Below are 26,160 nucleotides of genomic sequence, written 5' to 3'. Positions count from 1 at the left end.
TTAAAAATATTATAAAAAAATGTTTCAAATTTGGCATTTAAAAAACCATTAACACCAGTCTGTCCGAAGTAAACTTGTGACAAAAAATATTCTAACTTATACACTTTACCCATATGGGCCTATACTAAACCGGTTTAAAATTTATTATAAAAGTATATATATATATATGTATGTATATTACGTATTGACGACTTTTGGGAGATACTATGAATTAACAATCTTTAATAAAATGTTTTAAAACACACCTGGAGGTATTTGCAAACCAGTGGGGTAAAATGAGACACTTTAAATACATTTTAAGTTAATTTAATGTATGAAGGAACGAATGATAATATATACATGCTTTTTTATTTATAAGTACACATTAAAAACAAGAAATAATGTCGTACGCTTTAAAAATCAAGTTTCAATATTCTCCGTTTTGTCCCACTTCTTACCGGTAATATGCTTACCTGCAAAACTAAACAATTGACTGGGTGTGCTACGTTAACTTAATAAATATAAACTTTAAAGGGTCTGATTATGCTCATTTTCCCCACAGATACTTCTGAACATATCAAACTTTATTGGATATGAACGAATAACATTAAAACATGGAAAAGCAAAACACCACTAAATAATAAAAAGCGGGAACCAAGCGGAAAAGATGGAGAAACAAAAAACATGGAGACGATTAACGTCATAGACATCTTCTAACTTAGAAGAATAAAATGCAGAGCCGACGGTAAAAGCAATGTATAAACAACTACAAAGCAATTTTACTTAGGTAAACCACCTTTTTGCTTTATACGAGAAATAAGTTGTAAACAAATTTTCTTCTATAAAAGAACAGAGTTCATATATATACGTACTTTGTAAAAGGTTGACGTGTTTTAGATGTCGTAGTGGCGCAGTCCATCTCACCCAGACTCAAGAGTTATGGAAACATCGAGAAGTCCAACTGCCGACAAATACTCGGCCCAAACTTGCAACATGGAAACGTAGTTCGTGTGTCCAAAAGCGAGCAAAAGAGGTGACTTTCGCAATGGGTTTAAACAAACTTGTTCGGTTTGGTTGTTAATAGTTAAACACCATTAGGAAATATAGGACTTTGTGGTATTTATCTTATAGATTTTTATCCCACGGTACTACAGTATTATATAGGCTATAGGTGATGGGGCTGTCATTTTTTTAATTTCTCTTTACGGACGCCCATTTAATTGTAGTCAGAAAAATACCCTTTCTGATAATGTTCGAGAATCGTGTGAGAAAGTTTGCAGATGGAGTCCTGCGTGTCAAGAATCGGGACCGTATCCCCGCCCGTTTTACACCGAGTCCCAACTCCACCCTGCCATATGCACGGACAGGTGTAAATGCACATTTACATATCTTCTATTATTATTCATCTCTTGTCCCGTTTGGTAGTAAACAAAAAAATTGAAAAAATGTTTACATTTTTCAGGATATTTGGATAGTATGTGCTAAAATATCCAGTCTTTTCCCACAAGATTCAACATTTCGACCAATAATATATGCTATATCATGGACTACTAGAGATATCTTTAGTAGGCCGTGGCTATAGCTATATATAGCCTATTTACAAAAAAAATTAAACTCGGTTTAATTTGCAGCATTTGTCTCACACTGTGATACCATATATACACTAAGTGTACAAAACGCAACTTATTTTGAAACTATTCATCGGGATTTATTTATTAAAGAACAAGTAATTGATGAAAACAACCTTGGAAAATAAGGCATATAAGAATCATTGTGTTATTGACATATCTAGATAATAAAAAGTCAAAATTATTTTTTCCAAGGTTGCTTTTCACATATCATTGCTACATGGGCAGGTATACAATATTTGTGACGTTGCATCGAGGGTGATGATGTAGGAGTCTTCGTTCCACTGATGACGTAATGAGCTCCTGGTTGAATTCGTGACGTCGCATCCACTGGAAATTTATTACGTAGCATGATGTAGCAATTTAGATTTCTTTGTTTCGTTTTCGTCGGCTAACTGTGGATGGATGCTAACAAAACATTAACGAACAAACTTGGTTATGACGTAATAATGAAGGCTGACGTTTCCGACATTTCAATTTCATACTTCATGACATCACCAAAGCAATCGTGCAAGGCGTGTCGACAGATAGACCGACAAGACAACAATGTGTAAACAGTTCGAGGTCTTCTCAATTTCTTGATGACGGAGATGACCTAAATACTTACGGACGTGATAACAGAACTAGCAGATACAGAGAAGGACAATCAGGTCATAAAGACATGGAGGTGTGTGGTGACAGCTAAAAAACGAGCTGTAGAAGAATCCGCAAGTGACAATAATCCATAGATGGTCATGATAAGATTTCAAAGAAAACGTGAAGCAAAGTCTTATAAGCTACCCAAGTAAGCTGCGCTGGACACCAGGCCATTTACAACGTGGTATGTACTCGGCTCACGAGAGCTGGGGTGGTACGGTGTGGTAACAACCATGTGCAAGCGTTAATTTTACGCTGCACGCCGCCTTATGGCGCTAAGAAGGCATGCCCGCTTTACAGTCCACGGTATTTTGATCAGGAGAGATAGTGATAGAGAGTTCGGTGAGAAATTTGACGCATTCCTCCTGATTTTCGAAAGCCAGCAAGCTGGTAACGTGACTGACTGGTACAGTGGGTCGGTAACTAATTAAAAACACAAAGAAAATGTTTAAACTGGGGAAAAAAACACTAATAGAGATTCTTTATCTCTTAAAAGGAACTTAAACCATCTGTTATTAGACAATTACACCTCAACCTAATACAATCAGGCAATACATAATCTAACGAACTGAGGAATACAAAATACCTCATTTTACCTTACCTTGGATACCTGTAACTGTAACATAGCTAGATTTGAAGGAAAAAAGATTAGAATAAATGTTATGATTAACATGTAAATAAACCTTTATAAAAATAGGGGTTTAGCCAATACCTTATTTTACCCAAGTATTACTCATCCCATAAAGATAACTTAAAATAAATTAAAATACTTTAAAGCATAACATGGACCTGTTACAAAATTAACTGGAAATAATGCATTTATCTGCTTGCCTATTTCAAAAATAAATAAAACACATGAGCAGGTTACTGTTACATACGCTTTCACAATTCGTTCCATTGCCTTCTTCCTTTCCCTTGGTGCAAACTTATCCATGAGGTAACCAGCCATTTTTGGGGCCTTTCTGTACAACTTAAAAAAGCGGCTGTGGTTGCCTGCTGACCATGAAGCACGAACTGCTAACGCATGTGAGATGCATTCATCTTTTCGAAGCTCGTCCGTGATTGTGGACAGAACAGATGTTAAGTCTAAAAATATTTCAACTATTACCTAATAATAGATTCTAATTTTATTTTTTATTTTATGAAACCTTTATCAGAATTATAAATGCTTTAAAACACACACTTGGGAGCATAATCCTGCATTTACCTGTTGTGTTTTTCGTGTACACATAATATAGGATGGCGTAAGCAAGAAACTCCGGTCGGTTCGCAGACGTAACTCCCTCCTTGAAGAGTTGACGAAGCTGACTCTGACACTGGTTGAATTCCTCATGATCTCCCTGTCATGTGATACATTTCATGTGAGATGTTATATGAAAAGCTATTATGAGATTTTGGATGTCAGATGAAAAGCAATTATAAATATCCCACATAAACAGGGTAGACAACTGAGTTTTATGTTTGTGTTATATGTTATGAGTCAGACAGATTAATAAAAACAAAACAGTCACATCAGAGATCAGCAGATTGGTAATGTTGCTGTGTATACTAAAGTCCCACTTCATTTTATAAACACACCTATATGCAAGAAAGAAACAAATTTACTTTTTCTAATGCAATGCGTGCATGTGTTTCATAAACTTGTACCGTGAAGTCATTCCTTATTCCCTGGACCTGTTAAACAAACAAAAGTGTAATATTTATCATTTGTAGTACACTAAGAAAGCATGAAACATACAATGCCATAATAATTACCATCAACCTGATAAACTAGTTGACATAGATTACATTCTTATTAATATATTCCACTCACGGTGAGGTCCTGCCTGATGCTTTTCATTTGTCTACATGTGTAAAGATAATCAGCTTTTTCCAGCCAATCATTCTTCACACGCAGCAATGATGTCTTCAATATGTGGATTGGACGAACCTATAAACCATAAAATAATGTTAAGTATGGCGGTACTGGGCTGTAACTGGGATTAGTTATGGTTGATTCTACTTACAGAAGAAGGGTCAGGTGCAGCTGTGAGGCGGAAATAATCTTTGAAAACGTCTGTACATGTTCCAACAATTTGTACATTGTCAAAATCAATATCCTCACTATAAAAAGTAACAAGGTTATTTTATGTAAGTATAATTAGTTTACTTCTTTTAAAGCTTTTCAGCAATTATAAGAAATGAATAGCTGTTTGTTTAATATTACAGTTAAATAATGATTTAAAACTACGATACAACATAAAAAAATGAATGTAAATTTTGAAGCACATTCCTACCCCTATGCTATGATAAATAAATTATGGTTTAATATTAAAACTCTTCTTACTTGGAGTTAAAGTTGTTGATTGAAATTTCAAATCTTTCTTGTTGAGGTTGTGATAAAGCATCTTGAAATCGATTCGCACGATTTGCTTTTTTCACTTCTCTCATTGGATCAACAAACTGAAATTTTGCCCCACCCCTCTTCTTGTTCTAAGTATGTTTGTAAAATAAAAAAATACTTATATATACATATAATATATGAAAATGTTGAATGCCATAAAGCTACATTTAATAACATGAATGACTATTATACACCTCTTAAATAATTAAAGTGTTTAGTTTGATTGTGAGGCATCCATTAAATGATAAAACAAATAAACCAAGAAACAAAGACACACTGAACACAAACGCATCCAAACCTTTTTTCCTCGTTTTGAAGGAGTTTGGTTGTTTCCTTGATTTTTCATTCCACGACCTCTACCTCGTCCTCTGGTTTTCTGACCTCTAGTGGCCTGACCAAACCTACCTGCGCTGGTAACGATTCCTCCACTACGATCACTGTCGCTGCTGCTGCTGCTGTTCCTGGAAAGTGTAATTTATAGAAACCTCTGGCAAAAATTACCTAAACAATTTGTTGATAGTTACTTTATTTTAGTGTGTTGTGATTTGTTCTATTTTAACATATTATATTTTGACTTGAATAAGTTTCAAAACACAGAGGTATTCCGTATTCATATACATTATTCCACCTACTACCCATTAAACAATAAACTGTTATCACAGCGAAAAAATACAAACCTGTCATGAAAGCGTCTTCGTTTAGGTGAATTTGAGTAAGACCGTGAACTGGATCGAGACCTTGACCGTGATCTGGATCGTGAATAAGATCTTGATCGAGAACGTGATCTTGAGAACCTGAAAATATGAGAGAAAAATATCTAAAAAATGTATAATAGATGCTAGACAACATTAAAAAACTAAAATTTGCTAAGAATAAGATTAGAATTTATCTTTTATAGACAATCAAACTTTTTCAATTTCAACACAGCATAACTCACCTATTTGACCTTCTTCTACTCGCAAACCCTCGTTGCCACGCTGGTATGTCATTACGTTGTGACATGTTCTTCCAGTGTGTGCTTGCTACATTTGACTTGTTCAGTAAAGCACTGTATGAGAATTGTGGTAAAATATCAAAGTAAAACTTATTACTAGACACAAACTCACACAAATCATATAAATTAATAAAACCATGTTCATGCACAGTTTAATAGAGATAGGTGTTGCTTACATTGGTAAGGGTTCCTTGTTCCAATCAATACCATATGCAGAACCATTTTTCATGCGCTCATTTAAAAGAACTTTTAAATATTTTTCTGTTTGATCCTTGCTTTCCTCACTGTTGCATGCTTGGAATGCTCTTTGTATGTAGTCCCTGTAACATTTATATTGGTAACGGTAAGCATCATTTATGGAGAGTAGACCTGTTGAATATTGCCTTCAACTTACATTAATGCAGGTGGCCATGGGGCTTGAGATTTTTGGGAAGCATCCTTAACTGAGTTATCAGTTGTTGTGGGTGCGGTCTGCTGGAACGCATTACAAAAATTAAGTAAGGTCATCAATCAATAGATTAAACCACTTGAGAATCTGTTTATTACCATTAAATCAGGTTTGCTTTGTTGTTGATTGACTGGATCTGTTGTTGTTTTACTCTCAGTTCCTGGTGGTTGAATCGAAGTATCATCGTCGGAAGGAATGTTTTTATTAGCTGGAGGAAGTGGAGCTGATGGTTTATTCTTTTGTCCGATGCTGAATTTAATTCCAGCTGTGAATAATTTAGTTTGTGATGTCGATGTGAGTGAACTAACTGGTAAAGCTTTATCATTAATAAATCATTATCGCATTTTTTCTAAATTAAAAAAATAGACGAAAACCATGTAGTATAGATCTTACATTTATATTATAGTTAAACATCAACACGGCCAATTTTTGCAATGATGAAAACAGCTGTTTGGTCAGTATAAAGCCAATGGTTAAACTATAGTTGGATTGACTTATTATATGCTGCACTTCAGCACTCGTACTAATATAATAAAAGGTTATGAGTTATTAACAGAATTCCAACCTTTTCCGAAGCTTTGTCTTGGCATCATCCCAAACCTGGTTGTTCTTGGTAGCATAGGGGGTAGAGCTGGTTTATGGCTCTTGTTTTTTACCATGTCAGCATATGAATGGGTTGTTGGGGGTGGTGGGGGTGGGGGTTGCGATGGAAGAGGGGGGTTGGGGGGTTTATTTTGCGAGTCTGTCGGTAATCGATATGCACCAGTGGTTGCCCCTGGTTGGTTGAAGTTGGTGTACAAACTGTTTGCTGGGTAGTTTTGTCCAAACTGAGTAAAAAAATGTGTTAATGCATACTATAAGCAAAGCAAGAAGATAAGGAATTTAATTGGAATAAGTTCTTTCTGACATTTTATAGAGCGTTATAAGTTTGTCTTCATACCGTATTCAGGCCGCCCTTATCAGAGTAATGATTTAAGAATTGTAGTAAAAATTATTGAAGTATTTTCATTAACAGCATATTACCTGCTGCATGTTATTAGAAGGGTAGTAAGGCATTCGGTTTTGTTGTTGACCAATTCTGTAATCAGGGTAAGAATTCTGATTTCCCATATATGGTCGAAAGCCCCCATAACCAGCATTTTGCTGCCAAGGAGGATAAAACCTGTTACTGTTGCTTTCCATGCTCATCATGCCAGGATATTGTGAGGGAAATTGCATCCCCTGTGTATTCTGTGTAAAACAAGCAACTATTGATATATTTCATTAAAGCAGCAGTGTGGCTATATTTAAATACTGTTGTCAGAAATCTGAAGATATCTTAACTTTATTGTAACAATTTATATTAAGCAATTTATTTCTAGATATAATTTTACTTTTTTTTGGTGAAACCTGAACCAAGTACCTGATAACACTATGTTCCATTAATAATAAAATGTATATTTCTTAACTATTTCAACAAAACTTAATACATAATACAGACAGAATTTATATGTTTGTTAGTAACTTACATTTTTGCCACCATTTTCGTTCTTCCCTTTTATTTCATTTAAAGCTTGTCTTGCCTTCTCCCAAGCTGGTATTTCTGGATCTGCTGCAGACTCGTTCATATTCGACTTAGGTGGATACAAATACAATAATTATTTTAAGTATTCCGTTACTTTGCTGTATCTACTTCTCCTTATTTAACCTTTTTACTTCTGTGACCTAACGATTGTCAGTAAACATAAATGTTACGTCACAAAAAAAGAAAAAGGTATGGTCAATCAGTGTTGACCATTTTAAAACTAATTCAATCCTATTACTCATGTTGACCAGCAAAATCGAATATTTATTTATTTATTTACAATTTACACCGCGCACAAGCGGTACAACAACATTTTAAATAAATTAGTCAGCTGTAACTGAAATATTTTGAATAAAGATGAAAACAGTTGGGTTGAAATGTCGTTGACCTGGTTAAAACCTAAAATTGGACTAATTAAACTAAATGTGGCATGAAATGTGACACCTCATATACAAGTAAGGTAATTGTTACCGACAGACCAGTGATAATGTGTGTGCAGTAATTAACTGCACACCTCTGACACATTAAAACGTTCCGACGCGCAACTTCTTCAAGGGGCTTCACAGTCATACCCACAGTGCGATTGGCGCTAACGCAGCGACAAGTCATTGTTATTGCCAAAAAATCTGTGTCAATGTTCTGAACAGATTGAGTGTTTCTGCGTCGTGAAAATGTTGGTTTACAGTAATTATTCATGAAACAATTAATATGTGAGCAAACGGACCCGAAACTACTAAAAACTAATCATATATACCAAGCCAAATACCCCACGAAAACAAAGTTCTGCACCCGGCAAACCACCCAGATACTACTGCGGCTGACGGAAACGTTAAATCAGATCTAACTTTGCGTATTTGATATCTGCAGTAACCTCATTACTAATTGGCATGGTGTATTGCCTAAGTAGGCACATGTTATAGAGAGCCATGAGGCATGCATGGTTCTATTGGGTCTCAAATCTGTACTTAAAACCATTTTGAACTTGTTAATAGACCTCGAGTCGTTAAAGTCGTTAAAATACGATAAGGGTAGACACTGTCACTATTCCGAGTATCCTGTGGAAGGAAACTAAACCGCAATTGCTCAACCCAATATGGGTTATCCAAACTGTCTTCACGGACAGCTACATATATATTATGTGGTGACTCGTAAGCGGGTATTTGTGTCTTACAATTTAGGCATATTTTGAATGTGTATATTGCGCCAACGAACGAACTTGGAATAGGCACTTTTGAAAATCAATAATTATAGTACTGTGGGAGAAGATGGGACACCTTTAGCACATAATATTCGGGTATCCTGAACGTGTTTTAAACAATTAACAACGGTCTATGGGGGTCGTGAGGATACGGTTTTAAAATTCTTTGAATGTTTCTTGTTTACTACCAAATGGGGCGAGAAAATCGAGTTAAAAGGTGTCCCATCTTCCCCCACCCTAATATATATTATTGATAATCAACTGTCATGCTTATTCATCATAGAACGCGTGTCACGCTGTTTACGTGATTACATTAAATTTGTCGTACGTTCAGTCATATAAATCCAAAATACCGTGTCATTAATCAGGCTCTGGCCTAAGAATAGAAGAAAAAAATGAATACCTACATATGGACAGATCATGCGGTTTGTGTAGGATTTGCGAATTTTCGGTCTAAATTGTGACACATGTACATATTATTCGTTACGTGTTTATTGCGTGACGAACATTACAAACAGCACAGAGCGATGGCAAAATATAACAAAACTGAATGACCAATACGTGACGTCACACGATCGGTATAAACCTTCAAGCTTGGCGTGCATGATAACCGATTTTTCCAGCTTCTTGGGACAAAAACACAGAATACTCAATTCGGTGCAAAAGCGTACAATATGTATTAGTACAAGGTTCAAGACGTACTACCCACTAGCACTTCGAACGCCTACAGTGGCGAACTACGTCGGCGATTATACCAGTAGCCGTGGATATTGCACATTATATTAAGTGGCCGAACAAAGCGACCCAGACTAGCAGATTTTTTTTAAATTTTTAATCGAAAATATGGCACCCATGTGGTTGAGTGATGTGGCGATCTGTGTTTGATATTGGAGTATCGAATAATACAGGTTGGTTGGTTAACGTAGTTATGATAGAGGAAAGTAATCCCAATATCACCAGAAAGCAACACCATATGCGGTAATACGAGTGATGAAGGAAAATGACATAGAATCGACATTAAATTGTGATGAAACGCGTACATAATAAGCAATTGTTGGTGTAAATGACGACGATTTTCGCTATTGCCATACCATAAATAGATAGAAGACTACAATAATAAGTTAAACGGTACAAGTGCTCGTTTCACAGAAACCGATCATAACTTAACCCTCGCCTTTGTACTGCATTTCGTAAAACGTTTGAGCACGATGATGATATATACGCCGTGTGGTGACGATGGGTAATAGCTGCACGATTATAACGGTGTGTCTTCGTCAACGTCCGACGCGCTCTCGGCACGCATCAATGGTTCGGGATGCAAATGATTGAGCGCAGTTCCGCCCGGCTTATCTTTGCTTTGTAAATCCTGGGAAACATAAACCAACGTCACTGTAGTGTTCCAACCGCCACAGTTGGTTCGTTTGATCCGTTGTAAATTTGAAAAAGCAAACAAAAAAGAAAATGATGAAAGAACATAGTGCTGACTGCTGATGTTGTGTGTGTATGTCGGAGAAAGAAATAATAAGTGGACTGTCATGCATACGATTGTGTGTTACACATTATAAGACGAAGGACAGTACTACTGATAAGATCTAACACCATACCATGCCGACCACCAACAACTAAAATGGCTTAAAATACATCATCCGTATAATGTATAAGGTTATTGAGCAATAGTTCCTAAATACTATAATTGCATGAAACTGAATTATAAAATAGAATGCACAATTCTTGTGATTAGATACTAAATCAAAGTAAATTTAATTGTGATTAGTTTGAAGATAAAGCATAGTGATTGCATGACAGTTCCATTCAAGCTTACCAAGTATGTTTAATAACTGATTTTTTGGAAAACAAAACGAAACTACGTACTGAAAATCCACTTCTTATGAAGTTGTAATCCAAAACAAATCTTAACAATTTTCTCCCAAAACATTTACATGTGGTTTATAAAAGACAACCTTTATTTTGGTTTGGTTTGCAAGCTTGGATGGAACAATGAAAAAATCAAAGGTCTCACAATGGATCATACGCTGGTCTCATAAACATTTCGTGCTTTTGGCCATACCAGTTCCACCTGCCCGTGGTCGATCACATCACTCTCTATCGCCTCCTGCTGCTGGTTACTTGATCCCGGTGACGAGGAATTCCTGCGATAACATCTATGTTTAATCAATAGGTAACATATTGTTAAAAATATGTATATTTTAAATGGCAGAGGTCATGTGTCATGCCACGGTAGGTGTCATGTGCCACTTTCCGGAAAAGGTTTTGTGCACATCAATTGGCCCATTACACCACACTTGGAGCTACAAATATGTAACCTACTTAATTAAGAAATAAAAACAGATGATTAAAATCCAACATATCTACACATTATCAAGACATCATTAAACAAACTCACTTTTCTTTTGAAGATCGTTTAATTGAATGAACACTTTCGAGCGAAGAAGCACCAAACGTTGTTTCAATGGCAGTAGCTTCTGTGATAAATGTTTAGTTAAAAAACATTATCATAGCAAAGTAAAATGGTATATGTCGTATATTATGGCCCATGCTAACCATTGGTGCATGGACCAATTTTTCAACACAGTTCGTTAACTTTCACTTATGGTACGATGGTAGAAACCATATATGAATCAGAATGCAATAATCAAGGGGAATGATTGTAAACAGATATTGGAAAAATAATAATAAAAAATAAATGAAACACCACACAAGTTTAAGGATAGGATAGTTATTACTTTTCTTTTTTAATAGAATATTGTAATCACCTTTAGCTTGATGGTCGGGTGTAGAAGAGACTTTGTATAAAGGAGGGAGTGCCTGTGAGATGGATTGTTGTAAAAATGGCCAGAAAATATATTTTACGGACTTTGGTAAAAATAGTGAAAAAATCTGCTGCATGGCGAATGAAATGTTGTTTTTTAATCAAAAATATATTTTATATATCAAGAATAAAAAATACATTTTATAAAAATATATTTTAAAAATATTTTTTATATATCAAGAATATATTTTTGCCCAAAAATGAGCACTTAAAAAACAATTAAATTTTACCACCATTCATGATAAAAAGTAAAATAGAGATAATGAAACGCACATTTCCATTTTATAACATACATCTATGTACAAAGTGAAAAAAGTAAACAATTTTAAATAAATATAAACAAGATTTACGTGATCATCATCTTTTTCAACCGATGAAGGACGAGGAGATTCGTTTGGGAGCAAATCTGGACGACTTTGAAGTCGTTTAGTGAGTGGTTCGGTGGCAGCGGGGGTTAGAGCCTTGGACGATTCTGCATTGCTAACACCACCAACCAGAGTTGTGTGCGTTCGCCGCGAACTTTGACCTCGTTGTCGCTTGGGTTGACTTTTTACAACACCTGTTGGATGAGTGGTGGAAGTAATAAATATGAAATATTTTTACATTTTGATCAAAGTGTAAATTTTTTACTTAAGTTACACTTTTAATCACTATGTTGGTATATAGTTAGCTTTTATTGTTTTACAGGTACTAAACTTGTCTAGAGTTATTTTGTAGAAATTAGTAAATTTATGGGGTGAAGAACATGAAATATTAAAATTTCTAAATATTTTATGATAACCGCTGTTGGTAATGTACAAATAAACTTACTTTTTTTAAAAACATGGTCGCCCATAAACTTTTGAAATCTTTCACAGTAAAAACTTGGTCGATGGACAGAAACAGAATCCTTTAAGAAAGAATAAGACAATTATTTCCTTAAAATATTTCAAACTTGTTATTTTGGAATTGTCTATCAAAATAAAATTGCCAAACAAACTGCCACCAATTATTTATTATATAAGGGAATTATGTGTTGTCTGCTATAGATAGAATAATGAACTCTGATGACCATTGTGTGGTTTATAAGAAAGCAAAACAACACTTACACCATCTGCGATCATAGATTTCCAAGTGTGTTCCATTTTCTTTTTCCACCTGCAGAGAAAATTAAAATGAAATCAATTCCACTGACATCAGCGTCTGGGCGTGCATAAAGCACATCAGCACACAGCAATGTGGAAATTCCAAATTAGCCACATTAAAAAAATCAATAATAAAAGTCTGATCTGGTATCATTAGATAAACCGAATCTACAGCGGATTTAAAATGTGTCTCTAGCATAATAAACGCAGTTGTGAATAAGCTTTAATCCTTAGACACAAGATTAAAAGCATTTGTAGTGTAGACAGTGTTAGGTGTGTTAATTAAACATTAGCATACTCCAAAACAAACTTACTTATAACATTGTAAAATATCAATTACACCACAGAAAACAAGAAGACGTTCACCCTTGCCGTTTTTCGCAGGAATTCCCCCTGACCTAGATAGGTAACAAAGCAATGTAGATTTGTTTAGCATTGAAACAACAAAAGAATGCTGGTTTAATAAGTGATTATGTTCAGAATACAAAACTTAGTTTTAAAAATTTAGTTCTAATTGATATATCTTCTATTGTATGTATAATCTATTAAAGGACTTTTTGCAACAAGGGATATACAATATCTTTAAAAGTTTTGAACAAAGTGATTTTAAAGTCCTATATAACCAAAAGAAACTGCAAACATGAGGATTAAAATCCACATTTTAAAAATAATTTTTTTTCAATCTATATTCCTTTGATCTCGATAATAGTCTGAGGTTTATTGATTTGGAATGTTCATTTCACTTGTGACAGATAGAGAGTAGCCATGCATTATTTATTGAATATGAAATGGAATTTAATTGAAGCAGGGGTCCCTGCAAAAAAGATAAGTAACAACAACAGCACAAACCACACACAAGATTGTCAGATGGTTTTAGTAATAGACCAACACCAGCCTAAATCCTAGGCCGTATGAAGTGCTTGGCGCAGGACCTTATCCATTTAAAATAGAGTTTGTTCCCAAGTCTTAATGAAATATTGTAGTTACCAGTGATCAAGGTCTTTACTGTACTTTGTTCTCAACATTGTGGAATCCATGACAGATTGAGCTGCTCTGTAACCTGTTGGTAATTTAATCCAAATTTTAATACTGTAATAAATCTGCCATCGAACTGGTGTGCAAGTTTAACGCAAAACTCCTAAAAGAGGGTTGTATATTAAAACAGATATTTAAACAGCATGTTTTATTACATAATATAAATTGGGGATTTTTTAATTCAATATATACCATTCTCTTCACTGTTGTGACAACATGTTAAATAAAGCTTTATCTTTCAAACATACCTGTGGTAGGTACACAAAGTAAAGTGGCGTTGTCAAATAGTGACAGAAACCATTTCGGAATTCTTTCAGATATTAAAAAAAATATTTCAGTGAATTTATTTTATGATGTTTCAATTACGATCATTATTTTCCTTTTTTGAAATTTTGGGCGTGTTTATTCTATTAACGAGATAAATCTCAATATATTGAGTATAAGCATTACTTACTGTGATTGTGTATGCTTACCTACTGAGGTGGACGGTGTATCATCTGAATTATAATCTGATGAACTATTTCTTCTGTGTGTGTATTTCGAATCAAGCTAAAATATGAAAATAGAATTGCTTAAGTTAAACAAATTTCTTTGTAGTCTCCAGGTTAGGTTAAAATAATTAATAAGATGTGTAAAACTTTTTTCTTCTAGGTATGTTAAAACGTGCCAATAACTTACGTCTGCTGCAAAAGTTCCAAGTTTAATAAATTGGTTTAATTTGTTGCTGTAGCCAACATCTACTTCAGTGCCCTGCTCAAATAAAACAATATTTGTCGTTAACTAATGTTTGTATCGCTAACATCGGCATGCGGAGAATTGTCAGGAAGTTAAAAATTAAGTCATATCTTGATGCAGGGGTCAAGAAGTCATTTCACAATGCAAATGTGATGGCTTTTTGAGCTTTGTGGTATAGTTGTATTTACTAGCTAAAAAAATTATGCAACACAAATCTGTATTATGCAAACCAAATCTTATTACATCTATTTTAAATCAATGTTTACAGTGAAAAAACAAATTACAAATTTTGTTAAAAAAAACTGTTCAACTTTATTTTATCCGGGCGAAGGCCAGTACATGACGTAACAAAGCACGCAGCAGGTAAATATAGTTGATTGATTCTTTACCCTGGGTTGAACTTCGCAACGCTGTTTGTATTGATTCTTACCTTTGCTGCCATTTCCTTTTCCATCTCATCTAAGTTGTGTATTGCAAGTAATAAACTATAGTCCATGATTTTAAAAGACTGTAACACCTGGTGAAAGAATTAGAACAATGTTAATTACATGAAGTCCAAGCTATAAGGGTGGGAAATAGACATCTTAACAAATTCAATTTACAAAATATTTAGTTTTGAATGTTTAAAAAACAAAGGCAACGAGACATGAGTTTACATAAATATTTTAAAAACTAACCAATAAAAGCCATGCTGAACAATTACCCCATTTAACCTATAAATTTTAGCTCTACTAAACATGAACTTGAAAAAGCAAAACTTTATAAACAAAAAAGAGCCAAATTTTTGTTACTAACAAGGCAATCTCGTTGCATAGTTTTCATAAGTGCGTTGTGAATGTCGGGTTCTAATGTTAAACCATCAGGAATATCTTGAAGTAAATCTAAGTCTTTGTATGTCGGGTTTTTCTTGGCTCGTTCATGTTTTGATGCTTTTCTTTTATACGTGGACCCTTTCAGATCATACTTAAGATGCATCTGTTGAAAATTATAATGATATTTAGGACATAAAGTCTATGGAACAATAATTATGGTTTTATATAAAATTGTTCAAGATTTACCCACAATTAGTTCTGCATTATTTTTACAAATTTAAAAAAAAAAAAGTTTTGCAGTATATTTACAAATTAAAAAAAGGCAAATATTGATCTATTTAAACCAGCTAAGAATACTTCGCTATAAGAATCAGACAACGTGTAAATAAAGAAAGCTGCCAAAATAAGTAAGTATTAAAACATGTGTCATCGTGCAGACTATGAGCCGTGCATGAAATATCTCATGACTAACCTTAATAACACTGGGTAATAAATTGTTCATAACAACCATTCGAATATTTTTTCCACCAGATTGAACGTTATATAATCCGTAAAACTTTGGAAGCAATGTGCGAGGATTTTGGACGAGATTCTGGTAAAAATGCAAGTTAAAAAATAGTTTTATTATCCTAAATAAACATCACCTACATTTTAAGAAAACAATTTTTATGAAAAAAAACCCAAGCATGTAGCCTACCATAAAAAGTACAGTGTAAAGTGAGTTATAAGCTTAATGATGCAGATCCGCTAACGTTTTTTCTATACTTATTATATTTCTTAAGTACTTAGGGGCCAATTGTGCTTGCTCACCATGTAATAACCAGGAAGAAGCTTTTGAAGGAACTCAGCTTCCTTGTGTTGGACAGTTTTGATGATAAACTCATCATCATGAGTGACGAAGAAGAGGGAACCACTTGCTCCGGGATTCGATAATTCTCGGAGCGGTAATCGGCTTATTGAAAGCTGAAAAATATTTTTTTTACTTATTTTAATGTAATGTTAAATAAACATTTTATGAATTCAGATTCCAAAACACACACATATTTATGTGTGAATATTTATAGCAACTCAATAGTGCTTCTGTATGCCGCAGCCTTATAAATTTAAAACTATTTTTACAACGTATTATCTATTAAATAGTTAAAAAAACTTTTGGAGACCTAGTAAGAATTGAGCAACAGAATATGGTACACAGTTGAAGGAACAAATGTCTAATACAGCTAGATAATACTGAAGTCCATGGTGTACAAATATTCCCATAATAGAAAGCATAGACTTATGAATGAAATGGAGGTATATCTTCCTAAATATGACATATACGAGACAATATCGGTTTTAGCTAAATGTATGGGATTGTTTTCATGCCATACAATGAAGAGAGATTATAAGTTGTACACGCTGCAATAAAAACAGATGAAGACAAAAGAAGTGAAAGAATGTCAACAATGCTGGGTGGGGAAATAGCAAACCAACCAAACACACTATAATACAAGTGGTGTCATTATTCAACAACTGGGTCGTTAAAAATTAAAATGAAGGAATCATGTAACAGCTTGGGAATTTATAAGCAGTTTAGCCAGTATTTTAAAACAAATAAAAACATGTTAGGTACTTAGGTGTATATACGAAAAAGCTGGTCCAGATTGTATGGTCTACACACAGTATTGAATGGTTAATTGGATATTATAGCACAAGGCACTGCAATATTTGGTGCACTTCTCGAGTGGTAGAGGTAGTTAAAAGCAATTTCATAATGGATGATTAGGTACAATCAATAGTGAATTGCAAGCTGTTTTAAATGAGCACCAAGTAGGCTACTTCACTACAGTAACAAAACCAAATTAATACGAAAATTGAAATATTGGTCTATTACATTGTTTGTATGTCCTTACAAACTAATTTACAAAATAAATATTGTCATCTGTATTTTTTCAGCAATAAGGAACAAACAAAATATCCAAGTGTTATTTTAATATTGTGTTCACAATAAATGTAAACATTAAATACAACAATGTTGTCTTTAACTCCTTTCAAAGTAATATACAATAAACCACATTTATTTTGATAAAGGAGCAGCAATAATAATTATATTCAATGACTCATGCAATTGCATTGCTGTTTCATTACACATGAACGCTCGCAATAACGCATCATATAAATGAGCTTTGAAAAACACAAATGTCTGTACACCTTATTTAATAAACAGGAAGATAGTTAACAAAGAAATTTACAGCTGTATTTATTCTAAATGAACAAAAAACAATTCTTTGTGTAAATAAAACCTTGTGAACCAAACCAAATGTTTGACCTACCAATATTATATTTTTAGTCTATTATACCTATTTACAAAATTTATGTGACAGAGATTGTTTAATGCTCACCATATAATCATCTGGTCGAATCCCAAATAAATCACGAAAGTATCGGAATGCAGTAGGAGCGTACGTCCTGAACGTGAATTCTCCAAAATGATGTGCAGGAGTCAAGTTTGACCCTTCGCTGTAAATAATACAAAGCCATAAAATTCTGCACAGGCTGAATCCTTGTATTTTGTGTTCCAGATATAAATATATATTATACAGCTGCTGAGTTGGTGAGCTTCCAAGAAAATGAGAGGCAAACAAGCCATGCACCAACCTGGGAAATACAATGGTTTCTACAACTTGGAAATCTTGCATTAAAACATCACGTTCTGGTTTTGAACTTAGCCCAGCCACAGTATGACTGATGGCAAGCTGTATGCTTCCACTTAATGCAGAGGATGGAGTCTAAATAAGTAGAATTAGAATTTTTATAAATCGTGATAGTCTATGTGGGTTGGACCAATATGTGTTATATGTTACAAGGAAATCATCCATTTACTTCATAGAAGAAAACATACATAATAGGCCTAATAGTAACAGCTGATACCACTGGCATATAGTCCTGCGGCATGGCACCGTTCTTCCAATTTTTGAATTTGCTACTTTTATGTATTACACAAGTACAACAGCCTACTGTATATGCTGGCATTCAATAATTTTTTTATAAACAAATATGATGCGTTTAAAGTTGGCAAAAAAGTTTTGATAGATCTAAACTGAACTTCGTTTGTGTGCATGTGTACAAAACTTTGCGTCGATCGCTGATACAATCTAAAGTCATACACTAACACAAAAATCTTTTAGATTTTAATACAAAACAACCATGTTACCTTTTTATATGTTGTTTGACCAGTTGATGCATCCACACGCCTATGACCAATTTTCTTTTGTGTAACTTTGGTCACTACAGCAGTTTCCTAAAATTCAAGTGATGATTAGATTGATCATGCAGTCACACTATAGAAATTTTGAGGAATTAGAGAAAATAAAAAAATGCTTGGCTATATATTTAGTATGCTGTAGGTAAAATACTGTATTAATGATACAGGTTTCTTTATTTACATAAAAAGTTAAAAACAACACACCATTCGCACCGATTTCCTAAATATTTGGGGTATGCGGAACGCTCTTGCACTTTGACTATCACATTACATTTGTCATAGTTTGCCTATCAAACAGGACAACAGGGAGTAAAAACAACCCAAGTATATTCCATAAGTAGCACTGCTTTATATTAACAATGTTTTCCTCAGCCAAACTGCATGTTTATTACTAAATAATAGGGATTTACACAAGGATTCACTGCATCCTAATAGCAATTGTCTTTTTGATTATTTAGCATACAAGTCCTCAAAATCAAGTTAGATATTTTTCTTTTTCATTAATGCGATCAAGTAAAGTATTAATAAAAAAGTCGGCTTGGAATTTATAAGCTAGGTATAAGCTAGGGAAATAATACATTTATAAAAGTAGTATTACATGAAAAGCAAATACAACATACCGGTACAATGTCTTTGGATGGATCATCAACTGAAAAGAAAGCTTTGGGTTATTATAGTGCCATTACCTAAAAACTAACGCTTACATTTATAGCAACATTTATAAATCATTAAAAACTTAACACGTCCGGCGCCGTGGCATATTGGTTAGCGCACCTGCCTGTAACCCAGAGGTAATGGGTTTAAGGCTCGACGCTGCTACCATTCTAAGCGTATGTGTCCTTGGGCAAGACACTTAACGGCAATTGCTCAAACTCAGTGGTCACTAATGGGTTATCCAAATTATCAGCCATACATAAAAAAGTGAAAAAATCTCCCAAAAAATAATCACCTACAAAGTAACATACATGGTAACTTGTAAGCTGGCACGAGGTGTTAAACCCGTGTGATAACGACTGTCGTTTTCCGACCACGCGAGGATAAAGTTACATTCATTCATTCATACCTGGCTTTCCCGGATTAACAGGGTTTGAAGTTGGTTCTTCTTTTGTTGCCATATTCGTTCATCAATAAATAAGCTTTTAAGCTACTTGTTGGTACTAACAGTTCTAAATAATTTTAGAAAACAAATCAACTATATATGCAGGCACGTACATCATTACAGCAACTGTCTATATTTTGATATTACATAACAACCTTTACAGGTTTTATCCTACACGTTTAATCGGCAGCAATGTCGATTATGCTTAACCCACAAACACTTTAAACAATATTGAAACACCAGACAAATGGAAAAACTTTTATGAGAACAAAAAAATCCGAACGTAATTGGAACATACATTACCACACCCCGTGTAAACACATTAATACGCAATTCATTGAATATTCTAGTTCTACAGTGTCTGCCACAAACGAAATTTATAATTATCCTTTGAGAAAGAGCATATTATCAACGCCCTACACTGTTTAATCCAAGTTCGGTGACCTAAGAACTTCACAAACAAACAGAAAGCGGATTATTTTCGGCGATTTGTACATTTCATAAAAATCATAAACTTTTATCCTCTGACATTTTCGCGACGTCTTCAGCGTGCAAAATCTTTTGATTTCTTTGGAAAACAATATGATAATAAGTATAGTATATATAAACATATTAAGGCGTATAAATAAAAGTGTTAACATGAAATACAGTTCCGCAAATTTAAAATTTAAAATAATTTTCTCTACGTTATTATCCACCGTTCCGAATCTATTTGCTTTTTGCCCTGGTAGTATTACAAAACTACTTGTCAAACTTGGGGCCCTTCTATGATTTATTCCCCACAATAGGCTTTTTCATTTGTTGCGGAATTCCCCAAAAACTGATCATGCGTAACAATCGCGCGAAATAAAAAATCGTAAACATTGATGTAAACATGAATTAAGAAATGGGTTCACACAACGAAAATCTTCACACTTGGCAACAAAGAAATTTTACTTTTCAATCCGCTAATCCAACAGCTTCAAAGAAGGCAGGAATACTTCGGCAAAATATTGCGCATATTTCTGCAAGCTTGGCCTCGCACGATGTTGGCACTCGATTTGGTTTAAAATGTCTCTCTGATGAAACACAATCATATGTAGCAATAGTAGACGGTAAACACATTTTTAAACGCAACATGTTATATGTTAGTAATAATTGTAGTGTGTAATAGTATTACATCCTGGCATATAAGATCAAAATGGGGGAAATGTAATAAAGTAATATAAAACTTGGTTTTAAATCTCAATGCCAGTGAAGAATCTCCCCCCCACCTTATTTGCTAACCACTAACTGCTGTAACCACTAACCCCTATAACCACTTACCTCTATAACCACTTGCCCCCAACCATTAACCACCAACCTTTAACACTTTCCACCAGCCTACTCTGCTATGTACGAGAGGATTCTTCATCACTGCCTAAAACTTTGTTTTATTCTAGATTCTGGTGCAAGTGGTTTAAACAATTATTCCGAAAACGCATTGTCCCTTGTTTCTGGAATCAAAGAACAAAGCCAGCACGTAACATGGAAATCTGGCCTTACAGAGAAAGGGATAGTTGGCCTTGACTCTGTCAAGCAAATAATTGATGCAACTAGCCATTTAAAATGCAGTGGAAATGAAAAAAATATCTGCTTGTTTTCGGATAAAACATTAATAAACAAATATTTTCAAAAAAGTGCAAATGTGGGAGGGCAAGCAAGCAAGACACAACACACTGATATGGATTGTAAACCAAGTAAAGCCGTTTATAATGTCAGATCCAATCCAGCATCAACAGCTTTCCTCAATCAAGGTCCGTCTGGCAAAAGAACACGACTTGATGATGGTGCGTCACAAAGTGATAGTGAAGGTATGCATAGGTACGCGTACAGGCGTGCAGCGGTGTAAAAAGTGCCTATTTTTAAAAACTGTTGACAGTGGAAAGTTGGAAGTGAATGGAAATCTGTCTAATTTGCCTGCTGTATAACAATTGATTTCATACTTTAAAGTTCTGATCCAAGAAACAGCATTCTGTTATCATAAATCTGCCATTAATGTGGGAAACAATTGAAAAAAACGCCAAAAAAACTTAAATGCCAATTCATTTTGGCCTCTTTTTTTGTTTTTGCATGCCTGCATAGGAGCTTAACAATTTAAAATGTAAAGGCGGCTTGAATGGTTGTGACTTGCATTGCTGTGCCACAGATTGAACTTGATTGGTTGTAATGTTTATTTTACTAATTTATTCAGTCTAAACAATTTTTGGGTTTACCTGTCCAGTGCCTACACTGTCATTCCAGATTAGGTGCCTATTTAGCTGTCTATTGTTTTTAACATAGTACAGAAAATACTGAATTACTCAATTTGCATATTTATATGTTATTACAGACGACAACAAACCTCATGTTTTTAAATCTGCACGAGAACAACTCTGTATCAACCAGAAGAAGAAAAACCAAAGACACTCTCCGCAAGGTAGATAACCTTTGATTTCTAACTTTCAAACAAAAACATTTATTTTAAATTTTTATCACACAGCAAATCCTACAAAGAAAAGTTTAGGTTTCAGTCCAAAGAAAAGTTTAGGTGTTAGAAGAAACCAATGTTTTTCCAAGTTTGTTCCACCATCAAATCATAAAGACAGCACAGAAGACAATGGGCCAATGGTATGTTTAATTCAATTCATTTTATTAAGCATCGGGACTCATGGTGCAGCACAGCAGTAGAACTAGGGGCTGAAGTTTTCTTCAACTCATAAAAAGTAAATTACACTAGAAAGAAACGTGAAATTGTACTCTGGAAATTGATTTTTTTTCAATTATGACATTATGCACAGTACTAACTTGTTAGCAGTTTGTTTCTATACCTTTTTGTAACGACTTACCAATATAATAATCTATTTTACAAGAGATTTTTTTTCTGTTTCCTTTAAAAATAGAAGTACAAAGTTAGCGCAGATCCATCAGATAAATTGGACAGTGATATTCACCCAAAATTGAAAGGAATTGACCCAAATTTGATTGAACTTGTTATGAGTGAGGTGATGGACCATGGTGCCCCAATACATTGGGATCACATAGCCGGTATGACTTGACTTAGACTTTAACGCCATACATCTTTTTATATAATTGTTTTACATGTAATATATGTCTTTGAAATGCAGGACTGGAATATGCCAAGGCTACAATAAAAGAAGTGGTAATTTGGCCAATGATGAGACCTGATATATTTACTGGGTTAAGGGGTCCTCCAAAGGTACAATGCAAGGAACAGTAACTTTTATTTCAACTTTTGTCGAGTTTAAGTTAAAATTGTGTAAAATAGGCTTTGGTACATTGCAGGGTATACTACTGTTTGGTCCACCAGGAACAGGAAAGACTTTGATTGGAAAATGCATCGCAAGTCAATCTGGTGCAACTTTTTTCAGCATCAGTGCTTCTTCTTTGACATCCAAATGGATTGGTCAAGGAGAAAAAATGGTAAAATGTTACAACATATTACTGCTTCTAATCTGTTTTTGTTAATTTTCCAAACTAAGCAATCAGTGGCGCAGCCAATAAAAAAAAAGGGGGGCGGTTTTAATCAAAAAAAAATTTTTTTTTTAATTTTTATAATTTTTGGTTTAAAAAGAGGGGGTTGCGACCTCCAAACCCCCCCCCCCTGACTGCGCCACTGTAAGCAATGGACTTTGTGTTTAAAAAATTTTCATGTAACTTGATTATTTATCAGGTGAGAGCTTTATTTGCTGTAGCCAGTATCAACCAGCCTGCTGTCATTTTCATTGATGAAATTGATTCACTACTTTCACAACGCTCTGATTCTGAACATGAATCATCTCGGAGAATAAAAACAGAGTTTTTCGTAAGTTGGGCATTCATATTAAATTAGTTTTTTTTTAGTAGTTTAGAAATGGTCAAGTTGGGGGATATCTTTATGGGAAATCCCATGTTACTTCAGCAATTCAATTTCACACATTTTTTTTCAGAGATTGTTTTGTTTTTTGAAAATTTTGTGGTATCTTTAGGATATTTGAACACCTATATAATTCTTATTTTTTGTGACATTCCCCTTGATACAAACACAGCTTTGATACTATCGGGAAGATGGCCAGAATTGTATTTATTTAGGTACAATTGGATGGAGCAACCACGTCATCAGAAGACAGAATATTGGTTGTTGGAGCAACTAATCGACCACACGAGATTGATGAAGCTGCAAGAAGGCGTCTTGTGAAAAGATTATACATACCGCTTCCTGAAGATGGAGCTAGAGAACAGGTTTTTGATATTTTCAGCTTTGGTTTTGGCTTTTTTTACCAGAAGTTTTTACTCAAAAAACTTATTTTAGATTATTACAAAACTGTTACAAGAACAATCATATAGAATGACAGAAGAAGAAATATTATCAGTTGTCAAAAGAACTGAAGGGTTTTCCGGAGCTGATGTGACCAACTTATGCAAGGAAGCAGCATTGGGTCCAATAAGAAGTTTACAGGTAATATAAAGCAGTGCTCTACAAACTTTGTTTGCAACTCTTTTAATCTTAAAACTTTTCTGCAACTCTTTATGGTAAATAGTATAATATAGCACCACTGTAAAATTGGTATAGTATTTTAAAATTGGGATAGGTACATTACCCTTTTTTGGAAAAAGCCCTTATTTTTGGAAATAATATCAAGCATGTCAATTTATTGCAATAGTAAGATTGGTATGTTTGATAAATAATGTAAAATTTGCCCGCTCTGGTACCTCATTGCTTGGTTACGTTTTGGAATCGAAAAACATCATTCAGCTGTATTTGTTTAGTTTCAGGATATAAGTAAAATCAGCACAGAAGATGTTCGGCCAATTGCAGTTGAAGATTTCAACAAAGCATTGGAAAGAGTTCGGCCCAGTGTTTCTAAGAAAGATTTGTCAATGTATGAAGAATGGAATAAAGTATTCGGATGTGGTGGTATCTGATACTGGCAAAGAATTTCTTATATTTCTTATATAATTATTACATCTATACACTAAAAAGTTTCTACATTTAATATGGCACTAAGCATTCTTGATTTTGTACTTTTTATTTATAGTTTCATACTTAATGTTTGTAGTTTGTACAATAAAAAACAAACTTGACAACCATTGGTTAAATTGCATAGCAGTAACATTATGTGGTTGCAAAACAATGAAAAAAGATACATATCTATTATAAATAGATACTATCCCAATTTCCAATTTTAAACAAACACATGTAAATATGTATATACATAAAAAAATGCAGGTGCACCCCATATTTAAAACTTATTTCTGGATCGGCAATACTGTTAGTCCAATTAGACTTAACACTATTGCACTAATAAAATAATTCTGCCTCTACATTAAAAAGATACAAAAATGTTTCATTCAAGAACATTATATTCCATTGTAAAATCATAACTATACTCTGACAAGTCACTCCACACGTTTGGCATCACATCACTTATATCCCATGTTTGAAGCCTAAGATTGGCAGCGACTTGGACAGAGCCTGCAAATCGAAAGGGAATATCCTGAATTGCAAAAGAACTGTCATGTTTGCCACTGTGGTGGGTAGGTTGATGGGTGGAAATAACATTTGGGGTTGGATTGGTTTGATTACATTGTTCAGGTTGTGGTGTACGTTGTTCAGCTTTATAACTTCCGCTCGAAGTAGAGACTTCGTTAAGTTTCTGTTTAAAAAACATGTCTTTAGTACTACAGGTTATTAACAATTGACAATTGATTGTTTTAAAGTTTAAGTGTCATGTAAAACGTTAATTGCCTGTAAAGAAATAACAACTTATATATATTAATTAATGTGTTGACTGCTGTTGGCATACCTCGTATTTTGGTGGTGGTTCATGGTTAACGGGGTTATTTGGTTTTACCGTCGACTTTTCATCGCTGGTCTCCCCAACTAACACGAATCCGTCTTCCTCGCGCTCATTGTCGCGAGCTTCACATGCGGTCACATTAACGGCAGAATTTTTCTTTTTAAACAAGAACATAAGGAGATCGGCGGTCGTGCGTCAGGGGCACAGGTAAACTTGTGCGTTTTGGGTTATCGGAAAGTTACAGATACACCGCGAGTCTACGAACTTCCTATTCTGTATTAATCTATTGTTAAGAGATATGGTTTTGATTGCCGTGACGTAATCAGTTGGGAACTCCCCGAATCCTGACAGCTGATGTGATTTAGTTCAATAAAGAGAGCAAATACTATTTAATCGCCACAACTCTGAGAATCAGAGATACAATTTTAAATATCTCTTGACAAACAACTGAAACAAACCACTAAAAATAGATTTCTATAACTTAAAAACAGAAGAAGAAAAACTTCAAAGGGCGTTTTTATAATGTCTACATATATGTCGTTTGATGTTTTTTGTGACAACCTCAACATACCGATTGCGCTGTTAAAATTTAAAGAAGGAATTTTTATCAACACCGGCGGCGTGGCAAACTGGTTAGCGCGCCTGCCTTGAAC

At 34.3% G+C, this 26,160-nt stretch overlaps 4 protein-coding genes across 7 annotated transcripts; 1 reads left to right on the top strand and 3 right to left on the bottom strand.

The window, feature by feature from the left end:
- Positions 1 to 1,584: 1,584 nt before the first annotated feature.
- LOC100182560 (leukocyte receptor cluster member 8 homolog) lies at positions 1,585 to 7,807 on the bottom strand. Of its 3 annotated transcripts, none has more exons than XM_009859705.3 (16): positions 7,577 to 7,807; positions 7,092 to 7,298; positions 6,634 to 6,895; positions 6,167 to 6,333; positions 6,015 to 6,094; positions 5,797 to 5,940; positions 5,564 to 5,674; positions 5,304 to 5,420; positions 4,925 to 5,087; positions 4,570 to 4,715; positions 4,250 to 4,346; positions 4,057 to 4,173; positions 3,849 to 3,917; positions 3,451 to 3,583; positions 3,122 to 3,329; positions 1,585 to 2,666 (listed from the first exon to the last, which is right to left on the bottom strand). In XM_009859705.3, the coding sequence occupies exons 1-16, from the start codon at positions 7,673 to 7,675 to the stop codon at positions 2,519 to 2,521; spliced, it is 2,268 nt and encodes a 755-aa protein (XP_009858007.1). In that variant the 5' UTR covers positions 7,676 to 7,807; the 3' UTR covers positions 1,585 to 2,518. The 3 variants fall into 3 exon arrangements, with proteins under 3 accessions (XP_009858007.1, XP_018673468.1, XP_026689718.1); XM_018817923.2 differs by having other exon boundaries at positions 6,015 to 6,091; positions 7,577 to 7,769; XM_026833917.1 differs by lacking the exons at positions 1,585 to 2,666; positions 3,122 to 3,329 and having other exon boundaries at positions 3,456 to 3,583; positions 3,822 to 3,917; positions 7,577 to 7,769.
- A 1,497-nt stretch (positions 7,808 to 9,304) lies between these two features.
- On the bottom strand, positions 9,305 to 19,782 carry LOC100187365 (phosphatidylinositol 4-phosphate 5-kinase type-1 alpha). 2 transcript variants are annotated; one of them, XM_026833921.1, is made up of 20 exons: positions 19,674 to 19,782; positions 19,231 to 19,259; positions 18,560 to 18,646; positions 18,004 to 18,134; positions 17,748 to 17,865; positions 16,177 to 16,329; positions 15,839 to 15,958; positions 15,350 to 15,529; positions 14,985 to 15,071; positions 14,498 to 14,569; positions 14,293 to 14,368; positions 13,772 to 13,844; positions 13,099 to 13,182; positions 12,749 to 12,797; positions 12,471 to 12,549; positions 12,011 to 12,219; positions 11,605 to 11,656; positions 11,235 to 11,313; positions 10,851 to 10,980; positions 9,305 to 10,196 (listed from the first exon to the last, which is right to left on the bottom strand). In XM_026833921.1, the coding sequence occupies exons 1-19, from the start codon at positions 19,723 to 19,725 to the stop codon at positions 10,857 to 10,859; spliced, it is 1,854 nt and encodes a 617-aa protein (XP_026689722.1). In that variant the 5' UTR covers positions 19,726 to 19,782; the 3' UTR covers positions 9,305 to 10,196; positions 10,851 to 10,856. The 2 variants fall into 2 exon arrangements, with proteins under 2 accessions (XP_026689722.1, XP_002131367.1); XM_002131331.4 differs by having other exon boundaries at positions 10,899 to 10,980.
- A 744-nt stretch (positions 19,783 to 20,526) lies between these two features.
- LOC100184880 (fidgetin-like protein 1) lies at positions 20,527 to 24,800 on the top strand. The gene is made up of 11 exons (XM_002131370.4): positions 20,527 to 20,803; positions 21,131 to 21,541; positions 22,060 to 22,146; positions 22,210 to 22,337; positions 22,610 to 22,754; positions 22,835 to 22,926; positions 23,013 to 23,150; positions 23,401 to 23,532; positions 23,799 to 23,948; positions 24,019 to 24,165; positions 24,477 to 24,800. Exons 1-11 carry the CDS (start codon positions 20,596 to 20,598, stop codon positions 24,630 to 24,632), a joined length of 1,794 nt encoding a protein of 597 aa, XP_002131406.1. The 5' UTR covers positions 20,527 to 20,595; the 3' UTR covers positions 24,633 to 24,800.
- LOC100182510 lies at positions 24,760 to 25,834 on the bottom strand. Its single transcript, XM_002131414.4, has 2 exons — positions 25,514 to 25,834; positions 24,760 to 25,363 (listed from the first exon to the last, which is right to left on the bottom strand). The coding sequence occupies exons 1-2, from the start codon at positions 25,679 to 25,681 to the stop codon at positions 25,055 to 25,057; spliced, it is 477 nt and encodes a 158-aa protein (XP_002131450.1). The 5' UTR covers positions 25,682 to 25,834; the 3' UTR covers positions 24,760 to 25,054.
- Positions 25,835 to 26,160: the final 326 nt, after the last annotated feature.

This window comes from Ciona intestinalis, chromosome 3, assembly GCF_000224145.3.
Source record: "Ciona intestinalis chromosome 3, KH, whole genome shotgun sequence".
Lineage (NCBI taxonomy): Eukaryota > Metazoa > Chordata > Ascidiacea > Phlebobranchia > Cionidae > Ciona > Ciona intestinalis.
This window is presented reverse-complemented; position numbering and strand designations above follow the sequence as displayed.